At 46.1% G+C, this 15,544-nt stretch overlaps 1 protein-coding gene across 1 annotated transcript; it reads right to left on the reverse strand.

Moving 5' to 3' along the window:
• Nucleotides 1-333: 333 nt before the first annotated feature.
• Nucleotides 334-10,144, reverse strand: b3gnt2l (UDP-GlcNAc:betaGal beta-1,3-N-acetylglucosaminyltransferase 2, like). The gene is made up of 2 exons (XM_021581656.3): nt 9,939-10,144; nt 334-1,937 (listed from the first exon to the last, which is right to left on the reverse strand). The coding sequence occupies exon 2, from the start codon at nt 1,757-1,759 to the stop codon at nt 446-448; it is 1,314 nt and encodes a 437-aa protein (XP_021437331.3). The 5' UTR covers nt 1,760-1,937; nt 9,939-10,144; the 3' UTR covers nt 334-445.
• Between the last annotated feature and the right edge of the window lie 5,400 nt (nt 10,145-15,544).

Raw genomic sequence — 15,544 nt, forward strand, 5'->3', positions numbered from 1 at the left:
GGGGTGGAAAGAGGTGGCCCTCAGATCAGATCTTAAACCATTAGGGAGTGGAAAGAGGTGGCCCTCAGATCAGATCTTAAACCATTAGGGGGTGGAAAGATATGTCTCAATCAGGCCATTCAGCATATGAACAGGGCTTGTGTGGTCAGCTGCAACAAACAAAAACAATCAGGTTGCAAAATTCCCTGGTTTTCCCGAATCCCGGTTGGCAGATTCCCGCAATCAGGAAGGAATATGCAGGCAATCCAGGGACCCTCCAACCAGGATTTCTGGAAAACTTTGAAATGTATTGAGCGTTCCCAAAAAAACGTGCAACCATAGTTCAGCATATGAATTGAGGAAATTGGTTATTTAATATCTGACCCTGTGTCAGTGGTGAGGTGTCAACATCTACCACCGAGGCTCAGTGAGACCCTAGCCCTCAACATGGGGGGGGGGGGGGGGGTCAACATATGAGCACGGGGTTGTGTATGCTCCGCCACAGTCTAATGATCTGTTGAGGGCTCCGCCGGTGCACCAGCAGCAGATCCTTATGGACGCACGGGTTCTCCCGGTCCTGCTCGCGAATGTCAAACGTCTGGAAGCCATCGTGTGCCTCTGGAAGTATTCCCAGTGCGTTGAAGCACATCCCAGAGTAAACGTCGTCGATGGGGTAGAAAGGGAGGAACTTGGAGACGCCGTAAAGCGGTCGGATCAACGACCCCGAGAAGAGGTAGCCTCCTCCCCCGGCGTACGCAGGGTAAGGGCCGTCGTAGAAGGTCGGGGGGATGTAGTACTTGCTCTTAGAGTCGCGGAGGGGACTAGCAGCGGAGATGATCTGGCCCAGGTAGAGCGTTGAGTTCTTGTTAGGCTCCAGGGACTGCAGGTAGCCCAGTATGGCCTCCGTGTTGGCGAAGACGTCGTCGTCCCCTTTAAAGACAAAGGAGACTTTAGGACAGCGGCTCAGGACCCACCTGTAGAACACCTGCTCCTTTAGCGTGAGGTTGAAGAACGAGTCGTGGAAGTCCCATTGGAGGAGGTCGCCGTGGTGACGCGCCTCAAGCACCAGTAGCTGGCTCAGGTCGGGCTCGTCCAATGACGAGGATCCCAGCAGGAACACTGTACGAACTCTGACCCCTCCTCCATACAGCGCTTCTCGCCCCCACGTCTCCCGTACCGCCTGTCTCTGCTCAAAGTTCCTCGGGGTCGACTTGATGGCGAGGAGGAGGAAGGTTGCGCCGTCTTCCGAGGTGCACTTCTCTGGTTGGTCAATCAGGATAGGAGGGTTTCTACACTCCATCCCAAGCAGGAAGTCCTGGTGGAGTTCTGGATAGGAAGTAAAGTCATGAATGTTTGTCCGCAGCTGCTCGGAGTCGTGTCGGCAATGGGACCAGTCCAGTGCCTCCGGTCTTGTTGAGTTCCTCCCCTTGTCCAGTCCTCTGATGCCAGAGTAAAAAACACGGTTCCAATAGGCTGTGTTCTGAGGTATAGCCTTCTTGAGGGCAGCAAAGACAGCAGATTGGTGGAGATCAGGAGTAGGTGTAACAGTGACCTGAATAGGGACACTTTTTGTACTGTCCTTGGTAAGGGTCAGTCTGAGGTAATTTGGGACCGGCTTGGTGGACAGTGTTTCAAAGCTGATCTCGGACCTGGGGTTGGCTGAGACTTCCAGTAGAGCTCTGTGTCTGTGGGCCAGATGGAGGTTGAGTGAGGAGTACAAGAAGATGAGGCAGAGGCTGCACAGGAAGGCCATGACGACGAGGGCCTTGATACGTCTCATCCTCTGGGTCCTGGATGGGGTTCACCTGCAGTACAGCATGGGAGTGGGAGGGTTCTAGAATGAGGCAGGATTCTAGAATGGAGGCAGGGTACTAGGAATAGAACCATCCAGATATTCCAGACAATCCTGTTTGTGATCCTTCAGTTTGATTCTTCAGCGCCTGTTGTCTTGTGTTTGCCTGGTGACGAGAAAGAAAACAATCTTTTAAAAGTCAGTGTTCATTTTGTCTAGTTGTAAAGGCACTTGTCTTTCACAGCTTAGTAAAGAATCCAAACTATCTGCCATCAAATTGTCTTTTAAGTCTTCTATCCCTCTGTTCGGCTATAGGCTAGTCTCAGTACGATGTCCCGAAGCCTTAGCTTGCTACAATGACTTCTGTCAAAGAGCAAGCGGTGGCTGATTTGCAGAAACTAAAAGTCGAGCAGGAAGACAGTCAAATGGAGAGTGTAGAGGTTTTCCTGTGGTTTATACTGTGGTCTAAATGTGTCACGAGAGAAAGAACAACTGCTGTGTGCTGATAAAGACTAAAAACAAATCCAACATAACCCAGAAACAGTGTTGAACATGAGGATAATAGATGAGGTCTAAGATGAGGCTTGTCAATTCCGGAGTAATACTTTAACTGGAATAGGTGGGAGATCAAACTGGACAGGGAAGTAGAATTGTACCAATACAATGTTATTTGTGTAGGAGATTCCAATTCCATTTCAAAATGTAACCAGCAAGCTACACTGGAGAGAGGGCAACATGTACAGTGTATTCAGACCACACTGGAGAGAGGGCAACATGTACAGTGTATTCAGGCCACACTGGACAGGCCACTGGAGAGAGGGCAACATGTACAGTGTATTCAGGCCACACTGGACAGGCCACTGGAGAGAGGGCAACATGTACAGTGTATTCAGGCCACACTGGAGAGAGGGCAACATGTACAGTGTATTCAGGCCACACTGGACAGGCCACTGGAGAGAGGGCAACATGTACAGTGTATTCAGGCCACACTGGAGAGAGGGCAACATGTACAGTGTATTCAGACCACACTGGAGAGAGGGCAACATGTACAGTGTATTCAGGCCACACTGGAGAGAGGGCAACATGTACAGTGTATTCAGGCCACACTGGAGAGAGGGCAACATGTACAGTGTATTCAGGCCACACTGGAGAGAGGGCAACATGTACAGTGTATTCAGACCACACTGGAGAGAGGGCAACATGTACAGTGTATTCAGGCCACACTGGAGAGAGGGCAACATGTACAGTGTATTCAGGCCACACTGGAGAGAGGGCAACATGTACAGTGTATTCAGACCACACTGGAGAGAAGGCAACATGTACAGTGTATTCAGGCCACACTGGAGAGAGGGCAACATGTACAGTGTATTCAGGCCCCTTCCCTTTGCCACATTACAGCATTAATTTCTCAAATGTATACACTTTCATTAATTTGTCAAATTGACAATATACCCTGTTGGGTTCTGAGAATGTAATATACTGTAACGACCCTGGGTATATAATACTTTACATACATATTCATGCCACTGAGGGAGAGAGAGTAATGTACAGTTGAAGTCGGAAGTTTAAATACACCTTAGCCAAATACATTTAAACTCTGACATTTAGTCCTAGTTAAAATTCCCTGTCTTAGGTCAGTTAGGATCACCACTTGATTGTAAAAATGTGAAATGTCAGAATAATATTAGAGTGAATGATTTCTTTTAGCTTTTATTTCTTTCGTCACATTCCCAGTGGGTCAGAAGTTTACACACACTCAAATAGTATTTGGTAGCATAGCCTTTAAATTGTTTAACTTGGGTCAAACATTCTGGGTAGCCTTCCACAAGCTTCCCACAACATGTTGGGTGAATTTTGGCCCATTCCTCTTGACAGAGCTGGTGTAACTGAGTCAGGTTTGTAGGCCTCCTTGCTCCCACACGCTTTTTCAGTTCTGCCCACAAATGTTCTATAGGATTGAGGTAGTGAAGTCCACCAGTCCCTCCTGCAGCAAAGCACCCCCACAACATGATGCTGCCTCCCCCGTGCTTCGCGGTTGGGATGGTGTTCTTCAGCTTGCAAGCCTCCCCCTTTTTCCTTCAAACATAACGATGGTCATTATGGCCAAACAGTTCTATTTTTGTTCCATCAGACCAGAGGACATTTCTCCAAAAATACAATCTTTGTCCCCATGTGCAGTTGCAAACCGTAGTCTGGATTTTTAATGGCGGTTTTGGAGCAGTGGCTTCTTCCTTGCTGAAGCGGCCTTTCAGGTTATGTCGATATAGGACTTGTTTTACTGTGGACATAGATACTTTTGTACCCGTTTCCTCCAGCATCTTCACAAGGTCCTTTGCTGTTGTTCTGGGATTGAGTTGCACTTTTCACAACAAAGTACGTTCATCTCTGGGAGACAGAACACGTCTCCTTCCTGAGCGGTATGACGGCTGCGTGGTCCCATGGTGTTAATACTTGAGTACTATTGTTTGTACAGATGAACGTGGTACCTTCAGGCGTTTGGAAATTGTTTCCAAGGATGAACCAGATGTGTGGAGGTCTACAATTAATTTTCTGAGGTCTTGGCTGATTCCCAATGATGTCAAGCAAAGAGGCACTGAGTTTGAAGGTAGGCCTTGAAATACATCCACAGATACACTTCCAATTGACTCAAATTATGTCAATTAGCCTATAATTTTCTCTAATTTTGTAAGCTTAAAAAAAAAAAAAAAAAAAGTACAGTCAACTTAGTGAATTTAAACTTCTGAAATTGTGATACAGTGAATTATAAGTGAAATAATCTGTCTGTAAACAATTGTTGGAAAAATTACTTGTGTCATGCACAAAGTAGATGTCCTAACCGACTTGCCAAAACTATAGTTTGTTAACAAGAAATTTGTGGAGTGGTTGAAAAAACGAGTTTTAATGACTCCTACCTAAGTGTATGTAAACTTCAGACCTCAACTGTACACAATACATTTACATTATGTCAGGCTATTTTATTGTTAAACCATCAGGGATCCTCTGGGAGGAGAAGAGACACAGTCTGGTACCAGTCACCATGACAGCCGTGAGTTGGGGAGGAATGAGCACTTTGGGGCGAGAGGTCAGGTCAGATGAAGCAAGGAAGAACAGGTTATGTCTAGCAACAGAGATGCATTGGCTGTTTCGATGTGTAGGATGAGACTCAGCATAGGAGAAAGGATTAAATATCAGTGCGTGTGTGAATGTGGTCTTTTTCTTTTTTGATTCAGCTGCTCGATCCTTCGGTAATAAACGTTTAAGCGTTGAGTTCTTACTCTAATAATTAAAACCTATCAAGCCCATAATGACAAAAGCAAAAAACACGTTTTCAGAAATGTATTCAGACCAACTTTGCTATGAGACTCAAGAATGAGCTCAGGTTTATCCTGTTTCCATTGATCATCTTTGAGATGTTTCTACAACTTTGATTGGAGTCCACCTGTGGTAAATTCAATTGATTGGAAAGGCACAAACCATATAAAAAGGTTCCACAGTTGACATGTCAGAGAAGAAAAACAACCCATGAGGTGGAAGGAATAGTCCGTAGAGCTCCGAGACAGGATTGCGTCGAGGCACAGATCTTGGGAATGGGACCAAAACATTTCTGCAGCATTGAAGGTCCCCAAGATCTGACACTCGTGGTAGGGCTTGCAAATCATTACAGACTACAAATGGAAGCACAGCTGAAAGCTGCTCAGTGACGTGAGACTACCAGACGAGCTAAACTACTTCTATGCTTGCTTCGAGGCAAATAACACTGAAACATGCATGAGAGCACCAGCTGTTCTGGAAGACTGATCACGCTCTCCGCGGCAGATGTGAGTACGACCTTTAAACAGGTCAACATTCACAAGGCCGCAGGGCCAGACGGATTACCAGGACGTGTACTGCGAGCATGCGCTGACCAAATGGCAAGTGTCTTCACTGACATTTTCAACCTCCGAGACTGTAATACCAACATGTTTTAAGCAGACCACCATAGTGCCTGTGACCAAGAACACTAAGGTAACCTGCCTAATTGACTACCGACCCGTAGCACTCATGTCCGTAGCCATGAAGCGCTTCGAAAAGCTATTCATGGCTCACATCAACACTATCATCCCAGAAACCCTGGACCCACTCTAATTTGCATACCGCCCAATCAGATCCACAGATGATGCAATCTGTATTGCACTCCACACTGCCCTTTCCCAGCTGGACAAAAGGAACACCCATGTGAGAATGCTATTCATCGACTACAGCTCAGAGTTCAACACCAGTGCCCTCAAAGCTAATCAATAAGCTAAAGGACCCTGGGACTAAACACCTCCCTCTGAAACTGGATCCTGGACTTTGATGGGCCGCCCTCAGGTGGTAAGGGTAGGCAACAACACATCCGCCACGCTGATCCCCAACACAGGGGCCCCTCAAGGGTGCGTGCTCAGTCGCCTCCTGTGCTCTCTGTTCACTCATGACAGCACGGCCAGGCACGACTCCAACGCCATCATTAAGTTTGCCGATGACACAACGGTGGTAGGCCTGATCACCAACAACGATGAGACAGCCTACAAGGAGGAGGTCAGGGACCTGGTCGTGTGGTGCCAGGACAACAACCTATCCCTCAACGTGATCAAGACAAAGGAGATGATTGTGGACTACAGGAAAAAGACGACCGAACACGCCCCCATTCTCATCGACGGGGCTGCAGTAGAGTAGGTTGAGAGCTTCAAGTTCCTTGGTGTCCACATCACCAACAAACTAACATGGTCCAAGCACACCAAGACAGTCGTGGAGAGGGCACGGCAAAACCTATTCGCCCTCAGGAGACTGGAAAGATAACTCTACCTACATGTACATATTACCTCAACTAATCGTTGCCCTCTCTATAGAGAGGGGTACCGGTACATAGTCTCGCAATTGTTCTCTCTGCTGCTCTTTAATTACTTGTTACTTTTATTTCTTATTCATATTTTTTCAAACTGCATCGTTGGTTAGGGGCTCGTAAGTAAGCATTAAACTTAAAGGTCTACTACACCCGTTGTATTCAGCACATGTGATGAATACAATTTGAACACAGTGGCCTCCATCATTCTTAAATGGAAGAAGTATGGAACCACCAAGACTCCTCCCAGAGCTGGCCACCCGGCCAAACTGAGCAATCAGAGGAGAAGGGACCTGATGGTCACTCTGACAGAGAGCCAGAGTTCCTCTGTGGAGATGGGAGAGCGTTCCAGAAGGACAGCCATCTCTGCAGCACTCCACCAAAGCCACTCCTCAGTAAAAGGCACATAACAGCCCGCTTGGAGTTTGCCAAAAGGCACCTAAAGACCATAAGAAACAATACTTTTTGGTCTGAATGCCACACCTAGAGGAAACCTGGCACCATCCCAATTGTGTAGCATGGAGGTGGCAGCATCATGTTTTTCAGCAGCAGGGACTAGGAGACTAGTTGGGATCGAGGGAAAGATGAATGGAGCAAAGTACAGAGAGATCCTTGATGAAAACGTGCTCCAGAGCGCTCAGGACCTCAGACTGAGGTGAATGTTCACCTTCCAACAGGACAACGACCCTAAGCACACAGCCTAGACAACGCAGGAGTGGCTTAGGGACAAGTCTCTAAATGTCTTGATTGGCCCAGCCAGAGCCCGGACTTGAATCCAATCAAACATCTCTAGAGAGACCTAAAAAATAGCTGTGCAGCGACACTTCCCATCCAACCTGACAGAGCTTGAGAGGATCTGCAGAGAATAATGGGAGAAACTCCCCAAATACAGGTGTTCCAAGTTTGTAGCGTCATACCCAAGAAGACTTGAGGCTGTAATCGCTGCCAAAGGTGCTTCAACAAAGTACTGAGTAAAGGGTCTGAATACTTATGTAAATATGATATAAAAAAAAAAATGCTTTGTCATTATGAGGTATTGTGTGTAGATTGATGAGGGGAGAAAAACAATTTAATAAATTTTAGATTAAGACTAACATAAAATGTGGAAAAAGTAAAGGATCTGAATACTTTTCAAAATACACTGTAAAATGTCAAGAACGTATTCGTGTAATTAAAAAGGTGGTTGAACAGTTGGAATATCTAGAGAGGACTGCACCTTGTGTGCTCTACACTCACCTCACCTGTGATTCATTAGGAACTCCTACAGGCAGAGTAATCAACAGTTCTCATTCCTGAGGGGCCAGCTAGAGTCAACACCTAGAGAACAGAGGCTTTTCCATCCTACACGGCACCCTATTCCCTACATGAATGCACTACATGGCACCCTGTTCCCTACACGGCACCCTATTTAATACACTACTTTTGACCAGGGTTTGGGACACAACCAGGACCTTGTGTTTGTTATTGTGAGAGAGGAGAAGGAGGGAGAGGAGAAGGAGGGAGGGGTAGTGTTTGTTATTGTGAGAGAGGAGAAGGAGGGAGAGGAGGGAGGAGGGGGGGGGGAGAGGATAAGGAGGGAGGGGGGGGGGTAGTGTATTGTTATTGTGAGAGAGGAGAAGAGGGAGAGGAGGGAGGAGGGGAGGGAGAGGAGGGAGGAGAAGAGGGAGAGGAGGGAGGAGAAGAGGGAGAGGATAAGGAGGGAGGGGGGGGGGTAGTGTATTGTTATTGTGAGAGAGGAGAAGAGGGAGAGGAGGGAGGAGGGGGGGGTAGTGTATTGTTATTGTGAGAGAGGAGAAGAGGGAGAGGAGGGAGGAGGGGGGGGTAGTGTATTGTTATTGTGAGAGAGGAGAAGAGGGAGAGGAGGGAGGAGGGGAGGGAGAGGAGGGAGGAGGGGGGGGTAGTGTATTGTTATTGTGAGAGAGGAGAAGAGGGAGAGGAGGGAGGAGAAGAGGGAGAGGAGGGAGGAGGGGAGGGAGAGGAGGGAGGAGAAGAGGGAGAGGAGGGAGGAGGGGAGGGAGAGGAGGGAGGAGAAGAGGGAGAGGAGGGAGAAGAAGAGGGAGAGGGAGGAGTAATACCTTGACTGTTGTTAAGGAAAAGGCACCATCCACTTGCCCAGATTAAAAAGATTGAAATGGAAAATGTGGATTATAATAGTTGTACAGCATCCATATAAGATTAAAAATAACTAACCCACCGCCAGGCAGATGTATAACGACACGGATCAAACTAACTCACTGCCAACACAGATACAACAGGTGCCACTGCCAACACAGATACAACAGGTGCCACTGCCAACACAGACAACAGGTGCCACTGCCAGGCAGATATATAACGACACAGATCAAACTAACTCACTGCCAACACAGATACAACAGGTGCCACTGCCAACACAGATACAACAGATACAACAGGTGCCACCTCCAACACAGATACAACAGCTGCCACTGCCAACACAGATACAACAGATACAACAGGTGCCACCTCCAACACAGATACAACAGCTGCCACTGCCAACACAGATACAACAGATACAACAGGTGCCACCTCCAACACAGATACAACAGATACAACAGGTGCCACCTCCAACACAGATACAACAGCTGCCACTGCCAACACAGATACAACAGGTGCCACCGCCAACACAGATACAACAGATACAACAGGTACCACTGCCAGGCAGAGTGAGACGTTGGAAAGGTCGCCTGACCAACGAATCAATTTGTAGGTAAAGCAGTTACAAGGTAAGAGTCTTATGGGCGAGGGGACGGTCTAAAGTTATACTGTTACACTTAGTCATGTGGTTGGGTTAATCATTTAACAACAAATATTATTTCCAAGGGGAGTACCGAAATAAAATAGCTGCATTGCACCAATCAAAGCCCTACCGACAATAACCTCGTTTAAATGTGTCAAAAGTTGGCTAATGACCTAACAGTGAAACAATGGTTCATGTCTACATCTCTGTACATGTAGCTGTGTAAACTAGGGACCCGTGCACTGAAATAAGTGACTCTCGGTGACGTTTCTAAAAGAAAAGTATATTGGACTGTGAATAATAATGTCAGTTTGCCCGAGCGACCAATCGTAGACGAATCCGTCTTTGTAACCTCGAATTAAATGTGTTAGAATTAAATTATATGGGGGGGTAGATGGATTGAAATTGTTTAGTAGCTCCAACTTCATTATAATGATGTTTCTGGCGATGAATGTGTTTAGTCATAGTTCAAATGCAATATTTTTATAACATAATTAGTATACAACGGTTACAATTCACAGAAAGGTGGGGGGGAAAAAAACGTTACTTACGGTACGTGAACTTTTCCTCCAGTTCCTTCCTTTTCAGTGTCGGCTGATGAATCAGACGATCATGTCCCTACGGTGTCAAAAACGTTTTGTAGGCTGCATGTGATCAACCGCAGGACTGATAAGCAAAAAAGACTTCCCATAATTATCTCAAGGAGTGGCAACAGCATATTTTCCGGCAAGCTCACACAGGCACAGGAGCTGCGACCAGCCCATGGAGAATGATAGAGGCCTCTAGTGGCCAAAAAGCTATTTTGCCATGGGCACTGCCATTGAGGGCTTTCACCATGCTGCAGCCATTTTAAAGTAGTCAAGTTGGTGGGAATTCCTATGTGTTGTAGTCTCAATGGCGCTGCCCATGCTGTCACAGATGCTATAGCAGCACAGATGTAAATATGAGTCCTCTATCTACCTCTATGGCGCTGCCTTCTGCCTGTGTGGGATCCTACTGGGCAGGGTGGCAACATTAATTAACATGTCCAAACAACTGCCTATCACACTGAAAGAATCTCAATTGCATACTCCTCTGGTCCTCTCTCCTCCCCACCTCCTCAAAAACCATTTGAGGAACAGGTCAGAGGGGCAGACCTCTGTCTTTCTCATCCAATTGGTTGAGGAGAGAGGACTCCAGGAGTATGCAATTGAAATTCCCATATTGAATAACCAGCAATGGAGGCTGGTGGGATGAGCTATAGGAGGACAGGTGTAACAGTATAGCTTCCGTCCCTCTCCTCGACCCCCCCCCCCCCTACCTGGGCTCGAACCAGGGACCCTCTGCACACATCGACAACAGCCACCCTCGAAGGATCGTTACCCATCGCTCCACAAAAGCCGCGGCCCTTGCAAAGCAAGGGGAACCACTACTTCAAGGTCTCAGAGCAGGTGACGTCACCGATTGAAAAGCTATTTAGCGCGCCACCACCGCTAACTAAGCTAGTCATTTCACACCATTTACACAGGATCATTGTAATGGCTAAAATGTAATAAATGGAACGGGGTGGAAGGCGTGGTTTCCACGTGTTTGATACGTTTCACTTAAATCCATTCCAACCATTACAATGAGGCCGTCCTCCTATAGCTCCTCCCACCAGCCCCCTCTGATATGCAGGTAGCCTACGGATACAGACAGTCCTCGACTTCCTCGATCTGCCGCTCTTGCTCTCTCACTCTCGTACATCTAAGTAGCCTATGGAATACCACTGGTGTGAGTCTTAATACCCATAAAACCTAGCGGTAAAAAGAGGGAAATGATTCCGTCCATTTTTTCCCCATAGGGTTTTTTTTAGAAACACTTAAAATACGGGGCTGTGTTTTGTGACGTATCCTGGAATGTTGTTCTGATAACCTTGTACATTTCTCTCGGAAATGGGGATTGGAAATCATTTCCGTTTGACCGCTAGGTGTTATGGGTATTATGACACCTCCACTGGGGGTCTCTATTACATTTGCACAAATAAATTGCAGAGGGGGACGTTTTTTATTATTATTTTAATTTCACCTTTATTTAACCAGGTAGGCTAGTTGAGAACACCTTTATTTAACCAGGTAGGCTAGTTGAGAACACCTTTATTTAACCAGGTAGGCTAGTTGAGAACACCTTTATTTAACCAGGTAGGCTAGTTGAGAACACCTTTATTTAACCAGGTAGGCTAGTTGAGAACACCTTTATTTAACCTGGTAGGCTAGTTGAGAACACCTTTATTTAACCAGGTAGGCAAGTTGAGAACACCTTTATTTAACCTGGTAGGGTAGTTGAGAACACCTTTATTTAACCAGGTAGGCTAGTTGAGAACACCTTTATTTAACCTGGTAGGCTAGTTGAGAACACCTTTATTTAACCTGGTAGGCTAGTTGAGAACACCTTTATTTAACCTGGTAGGGTAGTTGAGAACACCTTTATTTAACCAGGTAGGCTAGTTGAGAACACCTTTATTTAACCTGGTAGGGTAGTTGAGAACACCTTTATTTAACCAGGTAGGCTAGTTGAGAACACCTTTATTTAACCAGGTAGGCTAGTTGAGAACAAGTTCTCATTTGCAACTGCGACCTAGCCAAGATAAAGCAAAGTAGTGTGACACAATACAACGACACAGAGTTACACATGGGATAAAACAAACATACAGTCAATAATACAGTAGAAAAAGTCTATATACAGTGTGTGCAAATGAGGTAAGATAAGAGAGGTAAGGCAATTAATAGGCCATGGTGGCGAAGTAATTACAATATAGCAAATAAACACTGGAATGGTAGATGTGCAGAGGATGAATGTGCAAGTTGAGATACTGGGGTGCAAATGAGCAAGATAAATAAATAAATAAATAAATACAGTATGGGGATGAGGTAGATTGGATGGGCAATTTACAGATGAGCTATGTGCAGGTGCAGTGATCTGTGAGCTGCTCTGACAGCTGGTGCTTAAAGCCAGTGAGACACAGACCCGTAGCACTCATGTCCGTAGCCATGAAGTGCTTTGAAAGGCCGGTCATGGCTCACATCAATACCATCATCCCAGAAACCCTAGACCCACTCCAATTTGCATACCGCCCAAACAGATCCACAGATGATGCAATCTCTATTGCACTTCACACTGCCCTTTCCCACCTGGACAAAAGGAACACCTATGTGAGAATGCATGACGATAGCTCAGCGTTCAACACCATAGTGCCCTCAAAAGCTCATCACTAAGCTAAGGATCCTGGGACTAAACACCTCCCTCTGGAACTGGATCCGGGACTTCCTGACGAGCCGCCTCCAGGTGGTGAGGGTAGGTCCTCAACACTGGAGCTCCCCAGGGGTGCGTGCTCAGTCCCCTCCTGTACTCCCTGTTCACCCACGACTGCATGGCCAGGCACGAGACGACACAACAGTGGTAGGCCTGATCACCAACAACGACGAGCCAGCCTATAGGGAGGTCAAAGACCTGGCCGGGTGGTGCCAGAATAACAACCTATCCCTCAACGTAACCAAGACTACGGAGATGATTGTGGACTACAGGAAAATGAGGACTGAGCACGCCCCCATTCTCATCGATGGGGCTGTAGTGGAGCAGGTTGAGAGCTTCAAGTTCCTTGGTGTCCACATCACAAACTAGAATGGTCTAAACACACCAAGACAGTCGTGAAGAGGGCACAACCAAGCCTATTCCCCCTCAGGAAACTAAAACGATTCGGCATGGGTCCTCAGATCCTCAAAAGGTTTTACAGCTGCAAAATCGAGAGCATCCTGGTTACATCACTGCCTGGTACGGCAATTGCTCGCAAGGCACTACAGAGGGTAGTGCGTACGGCCCAGTACATCATTGGGGCAAAGCTGCCTGCCATCCAGGACCTCTACACCAGGCGGTATCAGAGGAAGACCCTAAAAATTGTCAAAGACCCCAGGCACAGACTGTTCTCTCTGCTACCGCACGGCAAGCGGTACCGGAGTGCCAAGTCTAGGACAAAAAGGCTTCTCAACAGTTTTTACCCCCAAGCCATAAGACTCCTGAACAGGTAATCAAATGGCTACCAGGACTATTTGCATTGTGTGCCCCCCAACCCCTCTTTTACACTGCTGCTACTCTCTGTTTATCATATATACATATATATAGTTAACTATACATTCATGTACATACTACCTCAATTGGCCTGACCAACCAGTCTACTGTATATAGCCTCACTACGGTATATAGCCTCTCTACTGTATATAGCCTCTACTGTTTATAGCCTCTCTACTGTATATAGCCTCTACTGTATATAGACCCTCTACTGTATATAGCCTCTCTACTGTATATAGCCTCAACTGTATATAGCCTCTACTGTATATAGCCTCTACTGTATATAGCCTCTCTACTGTATATAGCCTCTACTGTATATACTGTATATAGCCTCTCTACTGTATATAGCCTCTCTACTGTATATACTGTATATAGCCTCTCCTGTATATACTGTATATAGCCTCTCTACTGTATATACTGTATATAGCCTCTACTGTATATAGCCTCCCTACTGTATATAGCTTCTACTGTATGTAGCCTCTACTGTATATAGCCTCGCTACTGTATGTAGCCTCTCTACTGTATATAGCCTCTCTACTGTATATAGCCTCGCTACTGTATATAGCCTCGCTACTGTATATAGCCTCACTACTGTATATAGCCTCACTACTGTATATAGCCTCGCTACTGTATATAGCCTCGCTACTGTATATAGCCTCTACTGTATATAGCCTCACTACTGTATATAGCCTCTCTACTGTACTGTATATAGCCTCGCTACTGTATATAGCCTCTCTACTGTATGTAGCCCCTCTACTGTATATAGCCTCGCTACTGTATATAGCCTCACTACTGTATATAGCCTCACTACTGTATATAGCTTCACTACTGTATATAGCCTATAGTCTTTTTACTGTTGTTTTATTTCTTTACCTACCTATTGTTCACCAAATACCTTTTTTGCACTTTTGGTTAGAGCCTGTAAGTAACATTTGTAGGTCTACTACACCTGTTGTATTCGGCGCACGTGACAAATAAACTTAAGATTTGATCTGCTTATTAGCCCCACCCCACAGAGGTTCCTTTGCCAACCAGAGGAGGATGTTACATGTTGTCTTGGCAACGGAACCACCTTAGGCAGGGCGGGGGCAATACGCAGCCCCACCTCAAGTAGAGACACACTCCCCCCAATTGCTAAATTGAACTATGCATAGAGAATGATAGAGGCCTCTAGTGGCCAAAAAGCATGGGCAGTGCCATTGAGGGCTTCCACCATTTTTAATGTAGTCAACTGGGTGAGACTTCCAACTTAAATTGGCTAATCCCTCCTGGTGACCCTGTTGGACATGACCCTACGATCAGCCAATCGTAAAGAAGAACATATGGAACTTCAAAAGAGAGCCTCAATGGCACTGCCCATTCTGTCACAGACTCGATAATGGCACTTCCCATTCTGTCACAGACTCGATAATGGCACTTCCCATTCTGTCACAGACTCGATAATGGCACTTCCCATTCTGTCACAGACTCGATAATGGCACAGCTACAAAGATAGAACAATTCTGTATTTACCTGATCTATTTGTTATTAATGGTTAACAATTAACAATTAATACTTAACTAATAGTAATACATTTCTGTCCTGCTTCTGTGTTTATAATGGTCTCCAATCTAGTTCCCTGCAGCTAATCTGGGCGTATGGTCACCAGAGATGTCTTGAGCCGACAAAATGAGTTAAAGACTGCATTACATAGACAATAATGTGTTTTATTAGCGTATGGGGGGGGGGGTAGAACAATCCCTCATGGTCTCTAAATTGCCCTTGCATCTGGGAAACTAAGCCAGGGTGGGGTTAAGACAACCCAGGACAAGGATAGGATGAACCCAGAGTGGCTTATGATGCTCCTTGGTCTGCATGAGGGGAGGGGGGGGCAGAATTATTGAACCAAACATTCCTGAGCATTCTTAGTGTCAGCTATATAAAGAACTCTGCATTTGTGTAAAGGTTTGGTTACTCGGTCCAACACTCAAGGATGGGGGGGTCGACCAGCCTCATTATTGCAATAATTTAATCGATTTGAAATAATGATGATTGTTTTGAAGAAATGACAGAGTCTCTCTCAGTATGAATTTCT

The sequence above is a fragment of the Oncorhynchus mykiss genome, chromosome 24 (genome assembly GCF_057628025.1).
Source record: "Oncorhynchus mykiss isolate SJ-2025 chromosome 24, ASM5762802v1, whole genome shotgun sequence".
NCBI classification, from domain to species: Eukaryota; Metazoa; Chordata; class Actinopteri; order Salmoniformes; family Salmonidae; genus Oncorhynchus; species Oncorhynchus mykiss.